A 21,080-nucleotide genomic window follows, 5' to 3' on the forward strand; every position below is an offset into this window, starting at 1 on the left:
AACCAATATAATTTTAAACATATACTTAGTAACAATAAAAATGCCTAAAAGGAATCAAAACTAATTTGTTATCGTTTTAACACAAATACTTGATTAAATGTGTAATAATGTATTATATTTAACTGATACTGATGGCCAGCGATTACGGACCAATAAATAATTAAATATCAATGACCGCACTGACCTATTAATTATGAAATCTTGTTTTTAATCGAATATTGGCAATAAACAACATGAACTATGACAGTTGATTGAGTTTAATTTATTTCGGGCGTAGGAGTCAGCTAGACTTGTAAATTGCTATCCACTTCCGCCGTAATCAGCTGGCGATCGAATCTCGACTTGTTTGATAGTGAAACGACGTATTGATTTGCATCGAACATTATAATGAGGAGCCATAAATCCGCGCGTGATGTTCCCGCGATTCGAATGCAGCTCTCGAAATCATTGAACTCGCAACTCTTATTAATAACTCCGGTTTGTTTGTTTTAGTTGCCCGAGGACTCGGTTAGGTAACGTTGAAGTTGATTCATGAATGGAAGCGTGCCCCGTGCGTCGCGCCGTGCCTAGTGCACCCACTCGCGTATATTTAGCAAGTATAATTTTCCTAGAAATATATTACGCGACGGAAGCCCTAATAAATAATTGCGGAATCAGTTTTCGTGCGGTTTTCTCTGTGAGACGTGATTTACTGTGCGCAAATGTCATTGCTTTAGGAGATCCTGATCATTAATTATAGAGAGTCCGATTCCGGTCGTTACCTAGGCACATGTGGGATCATTATTTTTTTGTACAAGTATAATTAATGCAACTGGAATGTTAGAATGTTGAATGCATATGAACCACATGAAACTCTACATAGCACTTCACCGGCACTTATTTTATTTTTAACTTCATATTCGTGCGATCATTTCTGCTCTTAGAAATAATGGTATCTAAGTACTTTAATCTTCCCTGGAGGGAGAAATACAATGTTTCGTTTTATTGGAGTAATTTATGTCGGAATTTAATTTATAGAAGGTATTGTGTACAATCGATACGATCAGAGATACCTTATGTAAACGGTTATTATCGTAGGATAATCTGTTGCAGTAGCGCGGAATGAGCGCGGTGCGCGCCACTGCGCCCCGGGTAGTATTATCGCGAGAAATGAATGGAAGCGATAGAGAATAAGCGGCCAATTACTGGCCGGTCATAGACTGCGGGGAACCGCACGTAAATAATCGTGCTCACGCGCAGAAACCTGATAGTGATAAACAATTTTCCATTAGCCGAGCGCCCTGAGGAGCGGGGCGGCGCGCACTTCCAATTTCCATACCTAACGGAGCCCGTATGCGATAGCGATAACCTTTTATTACGAACTTGTCGTTTGAAGATATTATTATGGTAATGCCATAGGAATGCAAATTTAGCGCGGCAATAGATTTTACAAGAATAGCACGGGCTGAGCAAAAGCGATTGGATTTAACGCGTAGGATTTGATTTAAAATGGTAAACCATAATTCTTACCTGTAACAACTATAAAATCCTATTCAAACTGGGATTTAAGAGAAGTGGTACTGCAATTACTACTTAGTTTACAGCATGAAATTTTGCTTGACGTTAATAGTTCCGTAAATTCTGTGACTTATGTTTTTCGAGTTTAACAGATGTTTTGTCATAAGTGTTCCTTGAACTGATCAAGACGGACCGTCACCGATAAAACCGAGTTATTTCAGAGATAGCTATCAAATTGGAGGTGGTGCGAATTGCAGTCTTAAACTAAACGCTGGGCATTGTTCGGTGGGACGGAAAAACGGTTCGCAGGAGCGGAGCCGGGGGCGGGCGGCCGTATTTCACCCCGGGTTCAATATTATTTCGACAGTGGCACAAAGCGGCGGAAGGCCCGTGCCGTCGCCGCGGGCGCCTCGCGAGTATCGTTCCACAATATTGTCCTGCCTCGGGTTACACTGTAAATATTTTTCGGCAGTTGCCTGATTGAAAAATTTTATCGCATTCCACAACCACCCCCTCTGATAATAGATTGCCTTCAGTCGATACGGGTTTTGAAGACGCCAAATTGATATATAAAGTCCAAAATATATAGCTTAAACTTAACATTATAAAATATTTCATGTATTACTCCTTACTGTATAAAACTATGTCTAACCTAATGTATGGTATTTGGAGGAGAAAATTGTTTTCCTTGTTCAAATAAAACTAATCCCAATGTGTTTCATAGGGAACGGTGAAATGCACCGTTTCTACCCCAAATAAGTGCCGCAATATCTCCGTGATTATGTTTGCCTTCGTGGGGCCATCCCTTAACGCCACTATTTGCCTAATAAAAGAGACTAATGAGATTCCACGTACACCACACGTGTATAGGTATGATATAGATCTACTTTATACCGTTTGGGAGTATATATAAACTCATTTCCAGGAAAGCTTGTGTGTTGTTAATTAATTTACATTTTTGGATAAGTTGTTATATGAAAAGCTTTTCGTAATCGTAATATACATGGCTACTTACATTATTTTTTATTTGAATTACGTAGGTAAGGAAATATTTAATTTTAGAATAATATTATCACAGTATTGAGATATTTTTATACGTAACGTAAGTAAGTATTTTGCAATAACAGAAATGATTAATAAAAAGGAGTGTCAATTATCAAAATTTGTAAATATAAATTCATAAGCAATACTTCGAATTTGTTACGCCCTAAACGAATTTTCGCCCCCTTTTTTGACATTTTTCTCATTTACATTTTTTGGCCATACTGGAGTCATGGGCCGTAAAATATATTGAATCGTTGTTCCATGGGTTATATTTTATCAATTAAGTACGGTTGGTTTCGATTTCGGCATTATGATTGTGCCATTTGAGCAACCCGCAATTTATTACATGTTACTATTTTATAAATCACAACGTCAGGGCGTGTTCAATGGGTGTTGTTTGTGTGGTTGGCTGGGTAATGGGTTTCCGATTCCTTGGTCCACATACTAATAAATAAATACAAATGAATTCTTCTATCTTGATGAAATGATTTCTATTTTTTATGGTTACCTGATCGAAAATGGTAATGTCAAGGTAGTTGGTAATTCTTCATCGGATTTGAAAGATATATTTTTACAATCTTATATGGATCACCACATAAGTATAATCGTATTTTTAAACACCTGAGGAGAAAGTTAGCAGATCTTAAGAACAATATATTCTCACAATCAAACTGTTTCTAATTTTATTAAGTTATATGCGTTAAAGTCGTTTTGCCATGACATAAATTATGTGTGAGCAAGTTTTTCTTATATAGGTAAAGTATATAGACATTGCGGTTCAGAAGAAAACACAACCGATAAACAATGTTCTCAATCTCAATTCTTCGAAAATGGAAACAGAATCGTTTGCAGTAGGAAAAGAAAATACTGTAGTCGTTTGTTTAAAGTTGGAGCATTGCAGTATAACTGAAGTTGCACCGAGCATTCCGCTTGACCGGCCGCAGTAAATGATAAGGGTATTGGGTCATTGGTTTTCCACAACCCGATTGAATTGCAAAGCTGCTTATATCAGGTAGTCGCGTTGAATATTTACAGCCCTAACGATTGTAACGTTCAAACTGGCATTTAGCATCGTGAGAAGCAGCCCTAGTTGTCACGGTAATGGCACTGCTAACAATGAAAAAACTACTACGTAATTCCCTTTCTTTTAATTGGAACACGGTGTACGTATTCCAAGTAACGTAACGATTATTGTACTGTTCAAAGAATTTCTAAATAATCTTCTATATACCAGTGTAATGTACTAAAATATGTGAGTTGTTCTAAAGAATTTCACCGACTTAACCTTCGCATGCAACTTTTACCATTTAAATAAATAACTGCCCATTTTACAGCGGCTAAAAATTCTAAACATGCATTATACTAACTATTTTATTTATGAGCTTAGGTATACAACAATCATGTATGTAAATATTCTTTATTTGTACCCGATGGGCTAAATTTACATTATGATGTTTTGTGAATAATTTCCATCCGCCCACGTGAGGCTGCGTTGTATTTTCGGCGTAACTAGTTACTGCTTTGGGAAGTTACGATTATTTTACAACTCGTATTTGTTTAAGTGTATCAGGATGCCGTGGGTCATAACATTTTGAAGTAGGTTCAGTGCATTAACCCTTCCAAATCAAAGGATTAATGCATCTCGAGTGTTCGGTGTGTTATTGGTGTCTCTAATTACGTTTATGGTTCAGATAGAGTTATGGTAATGTTCGGCAATCTTCGGGCCCCGGCGGTGTCGTGTCATTGATACTTACGACTCTGAATTTAGGGTCTGTAGGGCGAGCCATTCGTTAGTCACGCCCGATGACGTGTACCTTGGACAAGACCAAAACTGTTATTAGAAAGATTTCGTCGGCAGCTTTTTGTAGGTTCTTGTCTTAAAAGGCTTTTTGTTCTTCCAAATTACGTCGTAGCCGTGATGTGTTAGTTTTTATACATTATACCTCGGTTATGTTAGTTTAAATTCCTAGTTAACATTACGGATAGAAACAGTCGACTATCGTAAATTAAACCAAAAGACATTCCTTTAGTAACGTATGTGTCTTCCCTTAACTGCCCATTGCGGCAAAATGCATGAATTTCCGGACACAAACAAAGGCACTCGACACGCGAAGCATGCAGTACCGCGAACTCCTAAAGGGTAAAAAGAAAAGCCGTTTCGTGGTAAAAAGTGAGTTAGGGCGCAGCTTTGTTTGTGTATGGTGCGGGCTAAGTGTTTAGATAAGTGGTACGGAGAGCGGTGCCCTGCGCGTTTGTTATCTCTCAGGGAGTATGGTTGGACAAATGGAGTCGTCCTGTGTGGTCCGCTTTTTTGTGCCCTTTTTCATATAGAACCGTTTCTATTATTAGCTTCCTTAAAATATTTTTATGTCATACAACTCACAAGTACGAATTTCAATTAGTACTGACGTTTTGTTTATCGTTCATGACTAAATACAACGTATTTAATCGACATTGAGTGATGTTGTATGTTAAAACTGACAGCCTATAGAGTTGTGAAATATAAATATTTAAAAAAGGGAGGGAAATAAATTTAAGCGAGCATACGTCTACATTACATATAACTGCGGTCATGCCAGCCGCCTATTCATTACAGTTATTTATAGGAGGCACTGTCAAAGCGAGGTTTGTATTTATTCGTACGGCGATGGTTTGTTTATTTTTAAAACGGGTTAGGTTAAAATACGTTGCAGCGATAAGCGTCCGGTGATCGGTCGTGCCACCGAAATATCCTGCGCTGGCGCTGATTCTACCGATAGGCCGTTTGTCCACCGCCACCGTCACTGAGCCGATACTGACAATTAATGACGGCGCCGAAGTAGCGTACATACATGTACTATAACCGCTTGTCCACCTCACGTCCGTCACCCGAGCACCGTCATCCCGGCCGCCGATATTTCGAGTACATCAGCTTGACCGCTAGATCGGCACCGAGATTTTGACGGGCCAATGTGCCGGCAATATAAAACACATTGTAACTTGTCCATACACAGCCGTTACACGCGTGACAGCTGGAACTAAATAAACCGCCGGTATCGGTCGCGGTGGACGAACTATCACCGTAACTTCATATTAAAATCAGCCCGAAATAATCTCGTTCGCGGTATCGGGTCGGTGACGGTGGCGGTGGACAAACGGCCATACTGTCTGTGTCACTGTCGAGATGTAGTGCCATCTTGACGCGACGAAATATTACTAACTATAATTAGAACATCATTACGTTACCAGGAATGCGTTCAACGAACTCTTTAATATTGTTTACGGAAGATCATTCATAAGCTAATGTGAGCTGATGTAGACATATCGTCGAGGAAACGTCTTACGAAGTCTTTCGAGTATAGCCGCGGTGCAGTATCTGTTATTAATGAAAAAGTGTACATGTTGCAGGCAAACTCTTAACCGGTCAAAAGTACTTTTAACTGAAAAAACAGACAAATATATTTTGATTTAACAAGTTGGTCGAAATTAGTTTTGGCTGAGAATTAGTACTTAGTTCATTGGTTTGCTTCTAACTGCAAATTCGCAAATAAAAGTTGTTTTAACAAACTTGACTTTGACGTTAAATTTACTTCTTTTAAGGCCGACAATGTTAGTCCAAATCACTTTTAAACTACACTAAATGAACAAATTATCTTATTTCACTCCTATGTTGGTATTAAGAGTTTTTACTGATATAATCAGTTAAAACTACTTTAAACCAGTTCCACTTGACACAACGACTTTTGGTGGTTTGTCAACCGTATTACCGAACTATTATCGAAAGCCTGGTCAAAAGTACTTTTAACTGGTTAACAGTTTGGACTGCGACATACTCGTACATGCAACTCAGCGGAACAAAATCCGGGCCCGCTTCCGCAGTGCACGGAGACGACGAACGCAATCAATATTGAGGGGAAACAATAGGCATCTCTTATTCAAAACGGAAACTATTACAGTCTCGTCATTGTATTCAGGCCTCACCTCGACGAGTAAATTATTCAAACGAAAAGTGGTTTGTTTACAAACTCCACGAAGATAAGTATTGGGAATAGTTGAGGATGTGTGTGTGATAACTGTGGAACTCGGGCTGTCGATGCTCGAAAGATTTACGTCCAACTTCGTGACGGTGAAACTGTGCCGGATAATCCAGGATCATCCTTTGTTTCAAATGTTACGTCACATACGTTCGATAGGATTGATGGGTTTTAGCCCTCTTAAAACGGGAATAGAATTATGTTTGTTGGTAATAATTAATCTTAACCAATGTTTAACCATATTTGAAATTAGATAAATGTCAGTTATAATAATGGACATATTTCACACTTTTTCAAAAATTAGTTAAGATTTATTATAATAAGAAATTGTGACAAAATTTGAACTTTGGTAGGCAAACATAGAATTATTATTATTATTAAAGACGGGTGGTCATGTTCAAGTTAATTAATCAGATTAGTTATTTTGCTGTTGTTGTTGACAACACAATGAAACAAACATACTCTCATATAACTTTGTAGACGGCTAATTAAAGTGAACAAGAATGTAGAGTCAAGTAGAGTTTGCATAAATACAACATTAATCTTTATTGTAGAGAATTAGCCGGGTAGCTGTATCGGCTTACATGCGCTATGTGATGCATAGTTACTAGTTAAATTGATCGCGACATCAAAGAGCTCAGGACGCAAGACGTTCCCTATGAGTTAAATCCGATCAAGTTAAAATTTGTTTTGCTTTGAAACGTATTAAAAATGTTATTATACATCTTTATAAAAAATGTAATCAATTTCTGCAACCTTTGAGTTTGAATTTAAGTTTGAATTTGAAAAACTTGTAGTTTTGTATTTAAATAACGACCTAAATAATAAATGCCTCATCTAAACAATTCGATCCAATCGAAAAAAGAAAACGAACACAATGGAATTTAAAATATATTTAAACTTAAAGATTTGGGAGCGGCAACAACAAGTGACGTCAGAGGGTAATTGGTTCGTTTGAAGTCCAATTACGGATGGAGGAGCAAGATTCAGTTTAATGAAATGATTGTGTCGATATTATACATTAAAGTCGAAAGCAGATAATTGAATTTCCTGCAACGGGCAGCGATGAGTTTGAAGTGAGCGCAGCTTGCGGTGCCCCTTTCATGGTACACCGTGCTAGGTTGATCGAGCGCTTCCTTTAATTATTCGACCTATTAATAAGACTGCACGCGACTTTATAACACTCAGCCAACGTACTCCAAGATAATGGATCTATTAAAGGATTATTAGACACTCAGATTAGACTCGCACTCAAACTAGAGTTACACGGTAATGGCAGTAAGTACCATTATGTGTACAGGATTAGTCTGCATTTAAATTTTATTAATAGTGGTATACTTGTAGAATAAAACGTAGACGTTGGTTGAAATGATTATCTAATTACTATACTGTACGTGTCTGGAACAAAAGCTTCGAATAATTTACATTTTATGTTTTTCTTAGCATCTCCTCTAAAAGGAATTTCTTCAAATGCTTATTCAGCTTGAATAAAGTGGCATATACAAGCAAATCTTGAGTCAGTAGTTGTAAACAATTTTATAAAGATTTAGAATGTAAAATCCGGACGTTAATAATTATTTGTACTAAAACGAAGACAGTCGCAGAAAAAGCACAATTTCATTCGATTCGATCATAATCAATTTTGTGGAAACATAGTAGTTGGTACCTCCGCAAAACTAATTCAATGAAAGATGGGTTGATGCTAAACTAGTTCGTTGGGCCAATGTTTGTGTTTCCAGCGATCGCCAAAACGCTATTAACGAAGTTTGAGATTTGTATTTGACTTTGATGTGTGAACTGTGTTTGCCGTCCGGGCGGGTATGGAAATCATTTCTTGCTTGGGCGAGCTTCCGTACTTGCCTGCCCAAATATTTGTCGCTGGAAACCTCTTATGATGTTGAACGTGCCTTTAAATATTGAATGGTTACTTGCTCGTATGCACGTCGATGCATTGAGAAGTCATGTGGAATTTTGGTAAAATGTAACAGATTGTTATATCAATATTGACGGCGCAGATATATGGGTAGAATGTAGGTAGATATGCAAGTCAGTAAATAGAAGGTTTTCTTATAAAATATACGTACCTATTGAGTAAATATTTTGTAAATGATAATGTAATAAATACCTATTGTTTTTTTCAAATTACAAACTTCATAACATGTATATGAATTATTATTTTAATTTTGTATACTTATTCAATCTTAGATGCAATAAAACAATGCAATAAAGCGTAGTTAAACGTAAAAGGTAAACAAAGAAACGCTTCAAGAAAGCAATGCTATCATCGGGTTTTTTGTCTGAATGTTAAAGTGCATATGAACTCCAAGGAGGGGAGCCCCGATGTTATCTGGACATTGTTGTGTGCACTAACCGTCACACTTATGTATTTTGCTAGGGCTGCCACCTCTTCTGTAGACTTGTTAAACAGGTATTATAGAGGCATAATATTCTAAAACTGAAAATTATAGTATCTTACACTTTTTAGATTTAATTTCATGCGTTGATGCGTTGATTCGATAAACGCTCGTTGTCAATAATCTATCTGTCCAATTTATTAAAGATCGAAATTTGACATTGTATGAAAAATATGTCAAATGTTTCACAAAAATGTGTGGTAAAGTTTTTAATTATATTTAAAAAAAGTCATTTAGAAAACTTTTATTAATACTATTATTCTATCATAATTAATTGAAATAAGTCCAATGACCCAAAGAAAATTGACTTTAAAACAGTTTTTATTCAATATCCACCATATCTAATTGAATTTATCAATAAATTGCATGTTATATCACTTTCCTTTTAAAATAAGACGAATAATACCCGGAATATGATAATATTTACTGTTACGAGAACAGACAACGTCGTGCAGTTTAGTTGAGAACAATAAAGAGCTGTCGTGATGTAGGTATGCGAGGCCGTAGAGGTCAAGAATGTCAGTCCCGATATATCAAAGCGGATGGCAGCCCTACTTGCATTCAACTTGTTAACACATTGTAGAGGAAATTACATTCTTTACACGGAGAATATGGCGCTCTGTTTCCGTTATCGATCATCGGTCTAACCTGTCAAATTGCTCGTTACAAGTCATAAATAAATTACGGTTTTACTTGGCCTATTTTGTTGTGAATGCTACACTGATTAGTTATTTAGTTGTGTATTGTTCTTATAAGAAAACGGAAATCTAAATTGATATATACCTATATTTTTTAGGAAACTAGTAATGAAACGAGGCTTATGTATGACGAATTTTTTCCCGCAACCTCATACGCGTAATCTTTTTAGGGGCTGATCTCCTACACATATTGAAACAGGTATTTCGAGAAAAATAGACTGAGAAATCTGCTGATTTTCAAATAAAGTTTTAACATCTATTTAATCATCGTAGGGATGGATTATCAAAAACATTTATGAATAGATACCTATGTCTTACAAAATAAACCCATCGTTAATATCTCATGGTTTTAGATTCAATAGTTTAGGCTCAGTGATAATTAGTTAATGTGCGATTTTTCGCTTGAAATACGACAACTAGTTTATTGGGCAGATAGATTAACAAAAGTATTCTTTTTCCCACAATCAAATGTTTCGAACGATGTTCCCAAGCAACAAATGTATTCAATACTTACCCAAATTTTATTTAATTTGTACTTTAAGTACCTAATTTCAAAGACTGGAAAGCCAGTAAAATCTCTGATCTACATAATTTTACATTCAAATTCAAATGGTAGCTTTAGTTTATTCAAAGAGCAACGATCAATAACAGAATTTATTCTTTGTAGCTTTAAGAGCAAAAGACTACAATAAAGTGTTTTGTTAAAGTTTCGGTTTACAGAAACTTTGTGCGGTGAGATTTTGAACATTTAAATATATTTCGGTCAGAGTTCGCTCGAATTGCTTGTGATTTTATATAATTTTAGGGATAAAAAAATATTTTACTTTTTTGTTCTTTTCATTTGTCGGCAACTTTGGAATTGATGAGAAATATCATACAGTACCCTTACTATGAGTTTTTACGTTTTTTTACAAAAAATAATGCCTTAGTATTTGTTAGCGTATTTCCCATACATTTCCAATCAGTTCTGATACAGTCCGCTAGGGGCGCTCATTAGAAATGTATGGGCAAATACGTAAATAAATACAAAAAAAAAATGTAAAAATGTAAAACTCATACTAAGGGTACAGATGGCAATAAGATTTGTGGTAATAAATCTTACGCGTTATGAAATTAGTAGTTCAGATTTACCCTCTAACGATATGGGCCCGAGCTTCAGTTGGGGTGTAGCAGTTGGCTCTAACTGTTTTTTCTCGTCACAGTTAAACGTGTGTCAACCATAAAAGTGATATTTATACTGTAATGTATGACTGCCTTTCCCTGTCTGTCTTATCTTAATTCTGAACCTATAATAACTTTACACATTTGCATAGGGTAGCCGTTATCTTTCCTTACTGAGGTTATTTAGATTTGTATGTATAGTTGTATACTGCCGCTGTTTTAACGGCTAAGAAATTCCAAGCAGACAAAGTTTATGTAATGGATAAAGAATATACCACATAATAGCTCTTTGTAAAGCGACTACGAAATGAAACCGTCTAAGCACGTCTGGATTGAAGGAAGTGAAATTAATTTTCGTTCCATAGAGTTAATATAGAGTTGGGTGTTTGTCAGGCTTCCCATGCCGTATTAATGTAGTCGTGCGATTTATGAACTATATGTTTTCTGGCTTCAGGCACTTTATTATTACTTTCGAGAGAGGCTTCCAGCAAAGGGGCGGCAGAAGTTGGGGTTGCGAAGGTAAACAAGTGCCGTGGGTTTATTCAACTAGCTAGTCAATCGAATGAATGTTTTCCTCGTTTTAGTTGGATTCTTTTTAATACGCTTCCGGGACGATATTGTTAGCTGCGGGCTATTTCAAATTAAATAGAATGCCTACTTGCGTTTAGTGCCGCTTATGTACGTAGCATATGTACAGAGGTCAGCGCATTGCGGCGCATATCTGTAGCCGTCCAAAGGCATCTGTTGCCAATTTGTCACCGATGTAGACTCGTATGAAACAATTTATGTAAGTATCTAATAATGAGGATCGCAAACTAGCCGAAGAAATCTCTATGAGCGTGACTAATTTGATGCTTGTAGCCGTGATCAATACCAGTTTAGAACGTTGTTGCAATGTTTGATTATAGTTCCGAGCGATCATTTATGTTTCTTGTGCACGGTTGAATGCAGTCGGCTTTATCAAAAGCTCCATAATTTATTAGCGGATGGATTAATATTATCTATTTCATCTTGCCGCCATTCAACGTTCTTTCTAATTACGTTTGTAGCAGATTTATTGAATGGAACATCTTTTCATTCATGTTGAGTTGAAAAAGCCAATTTATATTTTCGATGAAAGAAGTTTTGGTTTTGTAAATTAAAGGCGAATGAATGTTAATACATATGTAAGACTAGTATATACTGTAGTTATTAACTAATAGTAAATGTAACAATTTCTGTGGTAAACCATTGAAAACAACAAGAATTATATCCTGTATCTACAGTAAATAAAAGTAAATGTTTTGTAAAACAAAATGGATATTACCAAAAGTGAGCGTCAGGAATCGAACCTGCAAACCTTTCTCCAGATCACCATGATTACTATTTTTCTGAACGAATATTATAAAGTGCTTGTTACTTACCTAGGGTCTACGAAGGGTTCTGCGTAGATGTTCCTGACGGGCTGGCGGCGCGGGAGGGGCGGCGGCACCGGGCTGAACCCCTCCATCATATCATCCCGTTCGCTGTATTTCAGCGACTTCATCGTCATCTCGATCACACAACTCAGTCCACTACACAGTTATATTTCAATCTTGGAACCCAACATTGCACTTAAACTCCTTTATCACTCACATCTCTACTATTATCGTCGGAACGTTCATTGTAATTGTTCACTTTAAATTTAATGGTCCGTTTCGTTAAACATAGTTATGTTTTTCACGCGTTTCTGGAATAACAAGAGTGTCACTACGATCGGAGCGCACGTTTCGTGCGTATCGGTGCTCGAGTACGCAGCCTGTCCCCGTGGGTGAGCGCGGCCGACTGTCGGGCTCCGGACCCGCCGGCGTCCCGCGACCCTCGCCCAGCTTTCGTAGTTTTTGTAGAGACGAGGTGCCATAAAAGCTCGCCGAATTATTAGATGATCCAACAAAAAATGTGGCCCATACCAAAGACGGCATATTGTAAGTAATAGAGTTTACGCAACAATGAGAAGCGCGATCCGCTCTACCCGTGTTCGACATGACGTTATGTGGTTAAATTTATTTCAAAGAATGCCCTTTGTTGAAGTGTGAACAATATTTCTTTGTTAATGTGTTTAAGGATCCTTGATGTTTCCGAAATTTTGTAGCGAATATGATTTATATCTTTAACAAGGTAGTAAAAAACATTTAACAGCAGTTCAACACTAAACTATTAATTAAAAACTATTATACCACGTGGTTTATAAGAATAGGAAAAGTACGAGTATGTATATGTTTAGCCTTTAATTTAGAGAAGATAGTAATAATAAAGCTCCAAATAGGGTTTATGGTAATACCGGGAAAATTTATTTGAATCATCATGGGATAGTGGGGTTATTATGTCGTACATATATCACACAGCTTTCTCCCTCTGCTGGAGAGGCGGCTGGTTGATCTCAGCGCTTTGCATGTCAAACAATTGCCCTCACACACATTGTTCACGACAAATACGACAGGCGTACACCCGTTACCCTTTTACACTCTCAAATGTTTGCTTTAGAATCTCGTTACCCTTACTCAAATTTTATTTACACTCGCCAAATTGTATTACTCGTCTGATTTATTGAATGTTTGTTAATTTAGCGCTCGCTTCTCTGCGACCGATAAAATTCTCACATAAGAATACAGTGATTCCGCGAAAGCGTACTCCAATAAAAAGGGTTGCGGTAAAATTATGTAAAATCCTGTCCTATGGGCCTGAATTATCCCACAAGGATAAGGAATAAGAATATAAAAGAGGCTTAGAGTTTTCCATACGGATTTTGAAGAAGCAACGTACGTAAGATTTACATACATATACATGTGGGTAAACATGCTCGGTGCCGAAGTGTCTCCGAGTACCTGTATAATAAATTGATTTAAGCGCCTCCTGACAGGTTTAAGTATGTTTTGACAAACATTAGGGAATTTAAGACCCCGGCGACGAAACTTTGTTTTGTGTTTCTGAACCGGCTGACGAAGGCATGAAGTGAGTTGTCGACAAATAGTGACATTTATTTTATGCACTCCTAATTAATTATCCGAAATAACTGGATATAAAAATATAAGATTTTATATAAGCGACCCGCGTAGCAAAGCGGTAACCATGCAGGTTACGCCATGGGTTCTGGGTTCGAACCCCGGCCAGACAGATATCAAAATGTTGAATTTCGATATCTGTTATGAGTCGTTGTTATCTGTCGTTCGATATCTGTTACGAGTATTGTGTGTGTACATGACACAGTAGAATGCGATCATTTCCTACCCTAATTTTGAACCCAATTTCTATTTGCGATCCATCTGGTATTGTGAAAAGTACTTGTAACAGACTTACTAAACGAATTAGGTTGATATATTACAAATTAGCTTTCCTACTAGGGATATTATTAAATGATTCAGCCTGGCGATATAGTGTACGGAGAAAATACTATTTAACACGTCATATAAACTTCTCGCTAAGAAATATTTATTGCTCAAGGAGAGATACAAATTGAAGGATTTATATCGGTAAAATTGAATTAGCGTGAATAGGTTGAGATGCTATATTAAGCTTATAAATGGACGATAATTTGACACCTTCATAAGAAATAATTCATAAAGTAAAATTGCTAGAATATTACAAGTATTATTGTTCCACTGCTGGGCAGTCTCCTCTCAGAATAAGAAGGTTAAGGCCATATTAAACCACGCTGACCAAGTGGAATTTGGTAGACTTTACAAATATTTGAGATTTTTTAAAATAACTCTCAGGTACGCAGGTTTCCTCGCGATTAATTTTCTTCGTTAAAGCAAATTATTAATCTCGAATACGCACGTAACCTTAAAACAATAGGTGCGTGCCTGTGATTTGAATATTGGACCCCTCGATCGAGAGACCAAGTATCAATGACTAGGCTATCACTGTTTTTTTGTTATAACTAAAAGCATACTTTTTATCTTGATAATTTATGTCTTAATAGAATTTGTTATGATTCATACATTTTACACAGAAGTTCTTCCAAAAAATAACAAATATAATATGTTTTCTTTGCAAAAATAAATAGCTATAATCTAATTACATTTAGATCTAAAAATGACCTTTTGAAAAATACTCACTTGCGTCAAATTACTCAATAGTTGCCGCTATCTTCTAAGTTTGGCACATGCGTAGGCTATCCTATAATAGATTGATACGGCTTGATATACTTTATTATAGTTGCGAACAATGTGGTGGGCGTAAATCACTCGATACTGAGAAATTTCTCCTATAAAATATAAGGCTATTGTTATATCATAAAAAGTAATTATTTTGATTAACATGACGTGAAATGAAAGGAAAAAAATCCAAAATTCTGTTTCGAAAACTACGTAACCAATTTGGACGGTTGTTTCTGTGTTCTACAGAGAGTAAAATACTTTTGCCGTTAAAATTATCAATGAATTACAATATCGAATAAATAAAAAATAATCTCAATAAGAAGAAAACTATACATTCTCCTAACACATTCCCTGAAAATACTTTAGGAACGTTATCTGGTTTCCTATTTATAATAATGAGACATTTAGTTGGGCTTTCCCATTAGATTGAACAAGCATAAACCATACTTTCTAGAGTACCATAATCAATCTATAACAGGCGAGCTTATACAGTTAGTCTTACTGTCTTGAGCAATAGTTGCCTGCGCTTATAAGGTAACGAGGAAGCGGCCGGATGGTTGTACGTTTTCCCATGGCACCGACTGATGCATTTCTGACCGAGCTTCGTGTGTAAGCAGCCTTGTTCTTGCACTTGAACTTGCGTACTTTATTACTTAAGGCACTTAAGGCATGTGGGAGCTGATAGCTTACTAGTTCGTCTGAAACGGTGCTTGAGACTATACATTTAAGGCGGAGAATTATAGGCGTAATTGATTCTTGATTATTTATATTAGCTAGACTTTGGTGTTCGGGGGTACGGGGGGGGGGGCGGGGGGAATTAGTGGGTGGCAGTAAGAGTAGCCTTACCTTCACGACTAGTTTATACATACAAATATAAGTGTGTGTGTGTGTGTGTGTGTGCTAGTATAGAGAAACGAAAAGTCAAGCATCGTACGCGACCGGTTTTATAATATCAAAAATACTGAACGCATGGAAATATCGATAAGACTTATTTTTGTTTTAAATCATTATCAATTATTGCAATTCAAGTCATTATTGTAATTTTGCATTACTATTAAGGACTTTCGTTCCTGAAAGGGCACATGTATATAATAAATAAAGTCTGTATATTTTGAACTGGTTATCAACGAACAAAAGGTGCACAGAAATAATACGTCATTAACTTTTAATTACATCGTCGAAGCTTTTAGTGGACGTAAAAATGAACATCGAGTTCAGTCAAATGTATTAATCGAGAAAATAACACAATAATACTGTTGTAATTAACGTGCCATTGTTTACATTACTGTTGCCAGTATCAGGCACGTGTCTGACCAATAAAGAGTGAGCAGTTTTGAGAGTAACATAAAAACGCGACATAAACACAAGTAACACAGGAAAATATACTTTATATTAGGGCTTTGGTAGTTGTTAGTTAAGAAATTATTTGTTATCACCTTTTCAAATAGGGGTAATAATTGATGTCGATAATAAGCATGTGTTCTTAATTGTTTTTTGAGATTATATAAAACCATTTTAATTATATTGATACTTAGCATTTTTTTGTATATAAAACAGTGATTATACAACAAAAGGTATATATTCTGAAGGTGGTAGAACCCTTTGTGGTTCGACTCCGGCGGCACCACCGCCACACCTATTTCTACCTAATAACAGCAGTGTTAAGCGCTGCTGTGTTCCGGTTTGAAGGGTGTGGTAAGGGAGACAGACTTTTCCGAGGCATTCCAGCTTAGTCCTCAGGGGTAGTGGCGCATCTGTGGCCGACCTCAGGTAGGAATATCTAATCCTATCTGGGGTTGATTACAGATGTCCATGGGCGGCAGTAGCCACTTACCATCAGGTGCACTGCATGCTCGTCTGCTACTCTTATATTATAAAAAAAAAAAAAAAAAAAAAAAAATGTTGATAAAAAATCGAACCTTCAGTTTTTGAGCTTCTATCAGATGTGCTTAAAATATATAACTTCCATGTAAATAACTATATATCCATCATATACATTAGTTATATTATGTATTTTTCTAAATTTCCGTATAAATTATCTTCAAATTTATAAGTACGATAGTGTTTATTCGTCTCCAATATGACAAGTAATGAATACTTTAGTCGGCACATTTTCACTAGTATTAAGCCCGTGTCTTTGTTTGAATCTAATTAATCTTCGTGACCCAAATAAGTTTCGGCATCCGTCGGCCCGGTACGCTATAAAAAATTACTTAACTATTTTAATTAGCGTAAAAGTTTAGAGTTTCATACAAAAAATGTGTCAATGAATCGGTTCACACTTAACATGTGCTATCTTTGCCATACTGAGATATTTATTAAGGATGGCAAATCGAATATAAATTAATTTGGGTTTATTTATCATGTATTTATAAAAATATCGTACAATAAGTAGTGGTATAATAAGTACCGTATAATTTACAAAATGTAAATATGTATCTCTTATATAAGTATAATTTTGTGTAATAGACAAACAAATTCTCTATCAAGTTCAATTTTTTGTTAGGTTAAAATCTATTATACAAATTGAACAAAAATTTTCAAATTACTAAGTAACATAGTTGCTAAAACTTATTGATCTTATTTTGGGAAGCTAGATCCAAATTGGAGCGCTAAAATGTTAGCAAAATCGCAAAATTCGTTAAGTTAATGAGAAACTAATATTGTGATCGAAAACAGATTTTAATTAACGTTCTCGGTTTAAGCGAACAATTCCGTTCTCTATGTAGTCGATAGTTTTAGTTCGAGCAACTTTTTCTAGCTTAGCTTTTTCACGTAGATGCAACCCTAGCTCGATAGATCGTTGTTTGTGTGAGTGCCTACGGTGAAGTAGTTTGTGCATGTGTGTGTTTGTGTGTATGTGGAGCACGTTTCATAAAATAAAAGACGATATTGATTCGTGACGAGCTGGGAGCGGATTGTGGGAAACGATTCCTGTCTACTTAATAGACGCCCCGAGGACACGCGTGCACGCTCTAGCTCACAACACTTCGAAGCGATCGCATTGAAAAATTAAGTAGGTAGGTGAAAAACAATTTAATTGGGAAAGCTTTGTTGGGTTTCGGAGGTCTTTTACATAATTGAACCGCGCCGATTCTACGAGTTCGGTGCAAAATACCAATCATTATTTATAAAGCCCGGGAGTCGTTTAATTAAAAGGAAACTCGACGTCGATGCAGCACGTACCTAGATACAAAACTGGGGCACTTTTTGTTCGTACAATTAAAATGGACTGGTATATTAGTGTGTAGCAGAGTTAACGAGGAAAGGAGAGGACATAGAGCACTTTATTCGTAGTTTAGCGGCGGTCGGAGGCTGCCGGCCGCAGGACTCGGCCACATTCTCGACGGGTAATTACGCACGCTCGTCCCGTTCCCAAGCCTCCACTCTAACATTTCATGCCTCATTTCGTAGTGTGATTTGCTGGATGTTATTAACGTAATTATCATGGGAGATTCGCATACGTAGTTGCATATTTTTTATTAAATTTCAATAAAGAGAAGTTGTAACTTCACTAGTTTAAAATTACGAGTAAGTTGTGTGGTGGAGCTTACTTCAGACTTCCGCCAGTCACGGGGAAAGATTCGTGCACAAATATGAGTAAAAAAATAAAGTTTACAAAACTAAAAACAAATAATCAATCTATTGAAGTTTTCGAAACGAATCATATAAGATCAAAATCAAGACTTTTACTACTAGCTGCTGAAAGACTATACTGTCAGCACAGCTTCAACATGACAAACTATAGTTTTGTATTTAAATAAGTTAAAATAGGTTTTCAAGATTTGATTATATTTTTATCTTTCTTGGTGGTAAGGTCTCTTCGTGGGATCTGCCTGGCTAGCTACCACCCTCAGGCCGGAGTCTACCGCTAATAACGACTCGTCGTGTTTCGGTAGTGCGCCTGGGAGCCAGTTCATCCCTTTATCCCCCCTTCCCATCCTCTTGTGGTGCTTCCGACGGCGTACCTCTCGGGTCCGGTAGGTCTCTTTAAGCGTCGTTGCTCCCGGGGGCGTGGTGTATTGGCGCGGGGGCCAGGGAGACCCGGTGAAACGGTTGTCCGCTGGCCGCCCGCCGGTTAGTTGGGGACCCGAACCCGGGTAACACCGTCAACCTCTGGCCCGGGAGGCTGTCCCGCCAACCGGCGAAAAATCCCGTGGCACGATTACCCTGCCGGAGTAAGAGACCGGAGTGGAGCCGGGTAGTCGTGCACGGGGGGGACCGGGGGCCCTTCCGTCCCCCGCGCCAGCATCCCACATTACCTCTGTGAACACGCCGCTACGAGACCCGCACTTTGTCCCGTGAGGCGGCGACGGAGCACCGCAAATCCTTTCTAATTCCTACGCTCTTCAAAAACCACCATGAAACGGCAGCTAAAAAGGAAAAAGTTATGCACAGCGGCGACCTCCTCCACACTTACTGTGGACATGTGCAACATCAGGGGGCTCCATTCCAATCTGGATGCCGTCCATCACCACCTTGAGACGGAAAAGCCGGCTTTCCTCTTTTTGACGGAGACGCAGATATCGCCCTCGGGCGACACCTCGTATTTAGATTACCCCGGCTATAGTTTAGAACATGCCTTTAGGCGTCGAGCCGGGGTATGTGTGTATGTTCGGGGCGATATCTGCTGCCGCCGTCTCAGCTGCCTTGAAGACAAGGACCTATCTCTGTTGTGGGTGCGCGTAGATATTGGGGGGCAAACCCGCGTCTACGCGTGCCTATATAGGTCCTATAGCGGAGATGAAGAGACAACTCGATTATTCGAGCACGTCCAGTGGGCGACTGACAGAATGCTGCAGCAGTGTCCTTCGGCGGAGTTGGTGATTCTGGGTGACTTTAATGGCCACCACATTGAGTGGCTGGGCTCCCGAACCACTGACTTTGCCGGAAGAACTGCGTATGAGTTCTCCTTGGCATATGGGCTCTCCCAGGTCGTACCCGGTCATACTAGGGTACCTGATATAGAGACCCATACTGCGTCTTTGCTAGATCTCCTGCTGACCAACCGTCCCGAGGACTACCAAGTGATGGTCAAGGCTCCCCTTGGATCTTCTGACCATTGCTTGGTAAGTTCTTCTGTGCCCTTGTCGCGTCCCACGGGGGCTCGACCTCCGGGGAAGCGACAAGTTTGGCACTACAGGTCAGCAGATTGGGACGCGTTCCGGGAATTCCTGGCCTCGTACCCGTGGAGGCAGCTGTGCTTCGTCTCGGGTGATCCTAGCACGTGCGCTGACTCTGTAGCCGACGTAATACGGCAGGGTATGGAATGCTTCATTCCAAACTCTGTCGTGTCCGTCGGTGGACGGAGTCAGCCCTGGTTTGATGGGTCTTGCGCTAAGGCATCACGTCATAAGCAAGAGGCCTACCAAGCCTGGGCGTCAGCGCACGCATGCAAGGATCCGAAGACCTCCGAGCTACGAACCGCCCTTAACGCTACCTCCCGATCAGCAAAGAAGCATATGGCCAAGGCGAAGTCTAGGCACGTTGGCAGAATTGGCGAGCGATTACTTGGTTACCCCTCCGGGAGTCGAGCCTTTTGGTCGCTAGCCAAAGCTGTTGAAGGTAATTTCTGTCGCTCCTCACTACCGCCCCTGCGGAAATCAGATGATTCTCTGGCCCATACGGCAAAGGGAAAAGCCGATCTTCTGGGCACTCTCTTTGCCTCAAACTCGACTCTCGATGACATGGGGGCCACACCGCCGACCATCCCGCGGTGTGAGAGTTCTATGCCTAATATACGCTTTACGCAGAAAGCTGTCAGGCGAGCTCTATTGTCCCTTGATGTCAAGAAGTCGAGTGGGCCGGATGAAATCCCCGCGGTGGTGCTGAAGACGTGTGCTCCCGAATTGACTCCCATCTTAACGCGCTTATTCTCGCTTTCCTATACCACAGGACAAGTACCGTCTTCGTGGAAGGTAGCCCTCGTTCACCCGATTCCCAAAAAGGGTGACCGCAGTGACCCGGCTAATTACAGGCCTATAGCGATCACCTCCCTGCTCTCAAAGGTTATGGAGCGTATTGTTAATACCCAGCTCCTGAGGTACCTCGAGGATCACCGGCTGATCAGCGATCACCAATACGGTTTCCGCAAGGGCCGTTCAGCTGGTGATCTTTTGGTGTATCTCACACACC

General features: G+C 38.6%; 1 protein-coding gene across 4 annotated transcripts in view; it reads right to left on the reverse strand.

Annotated features, from left to right (window-relative positions):
• The window catches only part of Ten-a (Teneurin-a transmembrane protein), a 65,281-nt gene that overhangs the window by 37,478 nt on the left and 6,723 nt on the right, over positions 1 to 21,080 (reverse strand). For 2 of the 4 annotated variants that reach the window (XM_073085660.1, XM_073085661.1), the window contains exons 2-3: positions 12,231 to 12,535; positions 4,296 to 4,355 (exon numbers count right to left, since the gene is read on the reverse strand). In XM_073085660.1, coding sequence (XP_072941761.1) covers positions 4,296 to 4,355; positions 12,231 to 12,358 — 188 coding nt within the window. In that variant the 5' untranslated portion in view covers positions 12,359 to 12,535. Of the gene's footprint in view, positions 1 to 4,295; positions 4,356 to 12,230; positions 12,618 to 21,080 lie in introns of those variants that run through there. The other 2 variants (XM_073085662.1, XM_073085663.1) reach the window with 2 other exon arrangements.

The sequence above is a fragment of the Epargyreus clarus genome, unplaced genomic scaffold (genome assembly GCF_041222505.1).
Source record: "Epargyreus clarus isolate Ecla_fem2 unplaced genomic scaffold, WU_Ecla_fem_2.2 ptg000023l, whole genome shotgun sequence".
NCBI classification, from domain to species: domain Eukaryota; kingdom Metazoa; phylum Arthropoda; class Insecta; order Lepidoptera; family Hesperiidae; genus Epargyreus; species Epargyreus clarus.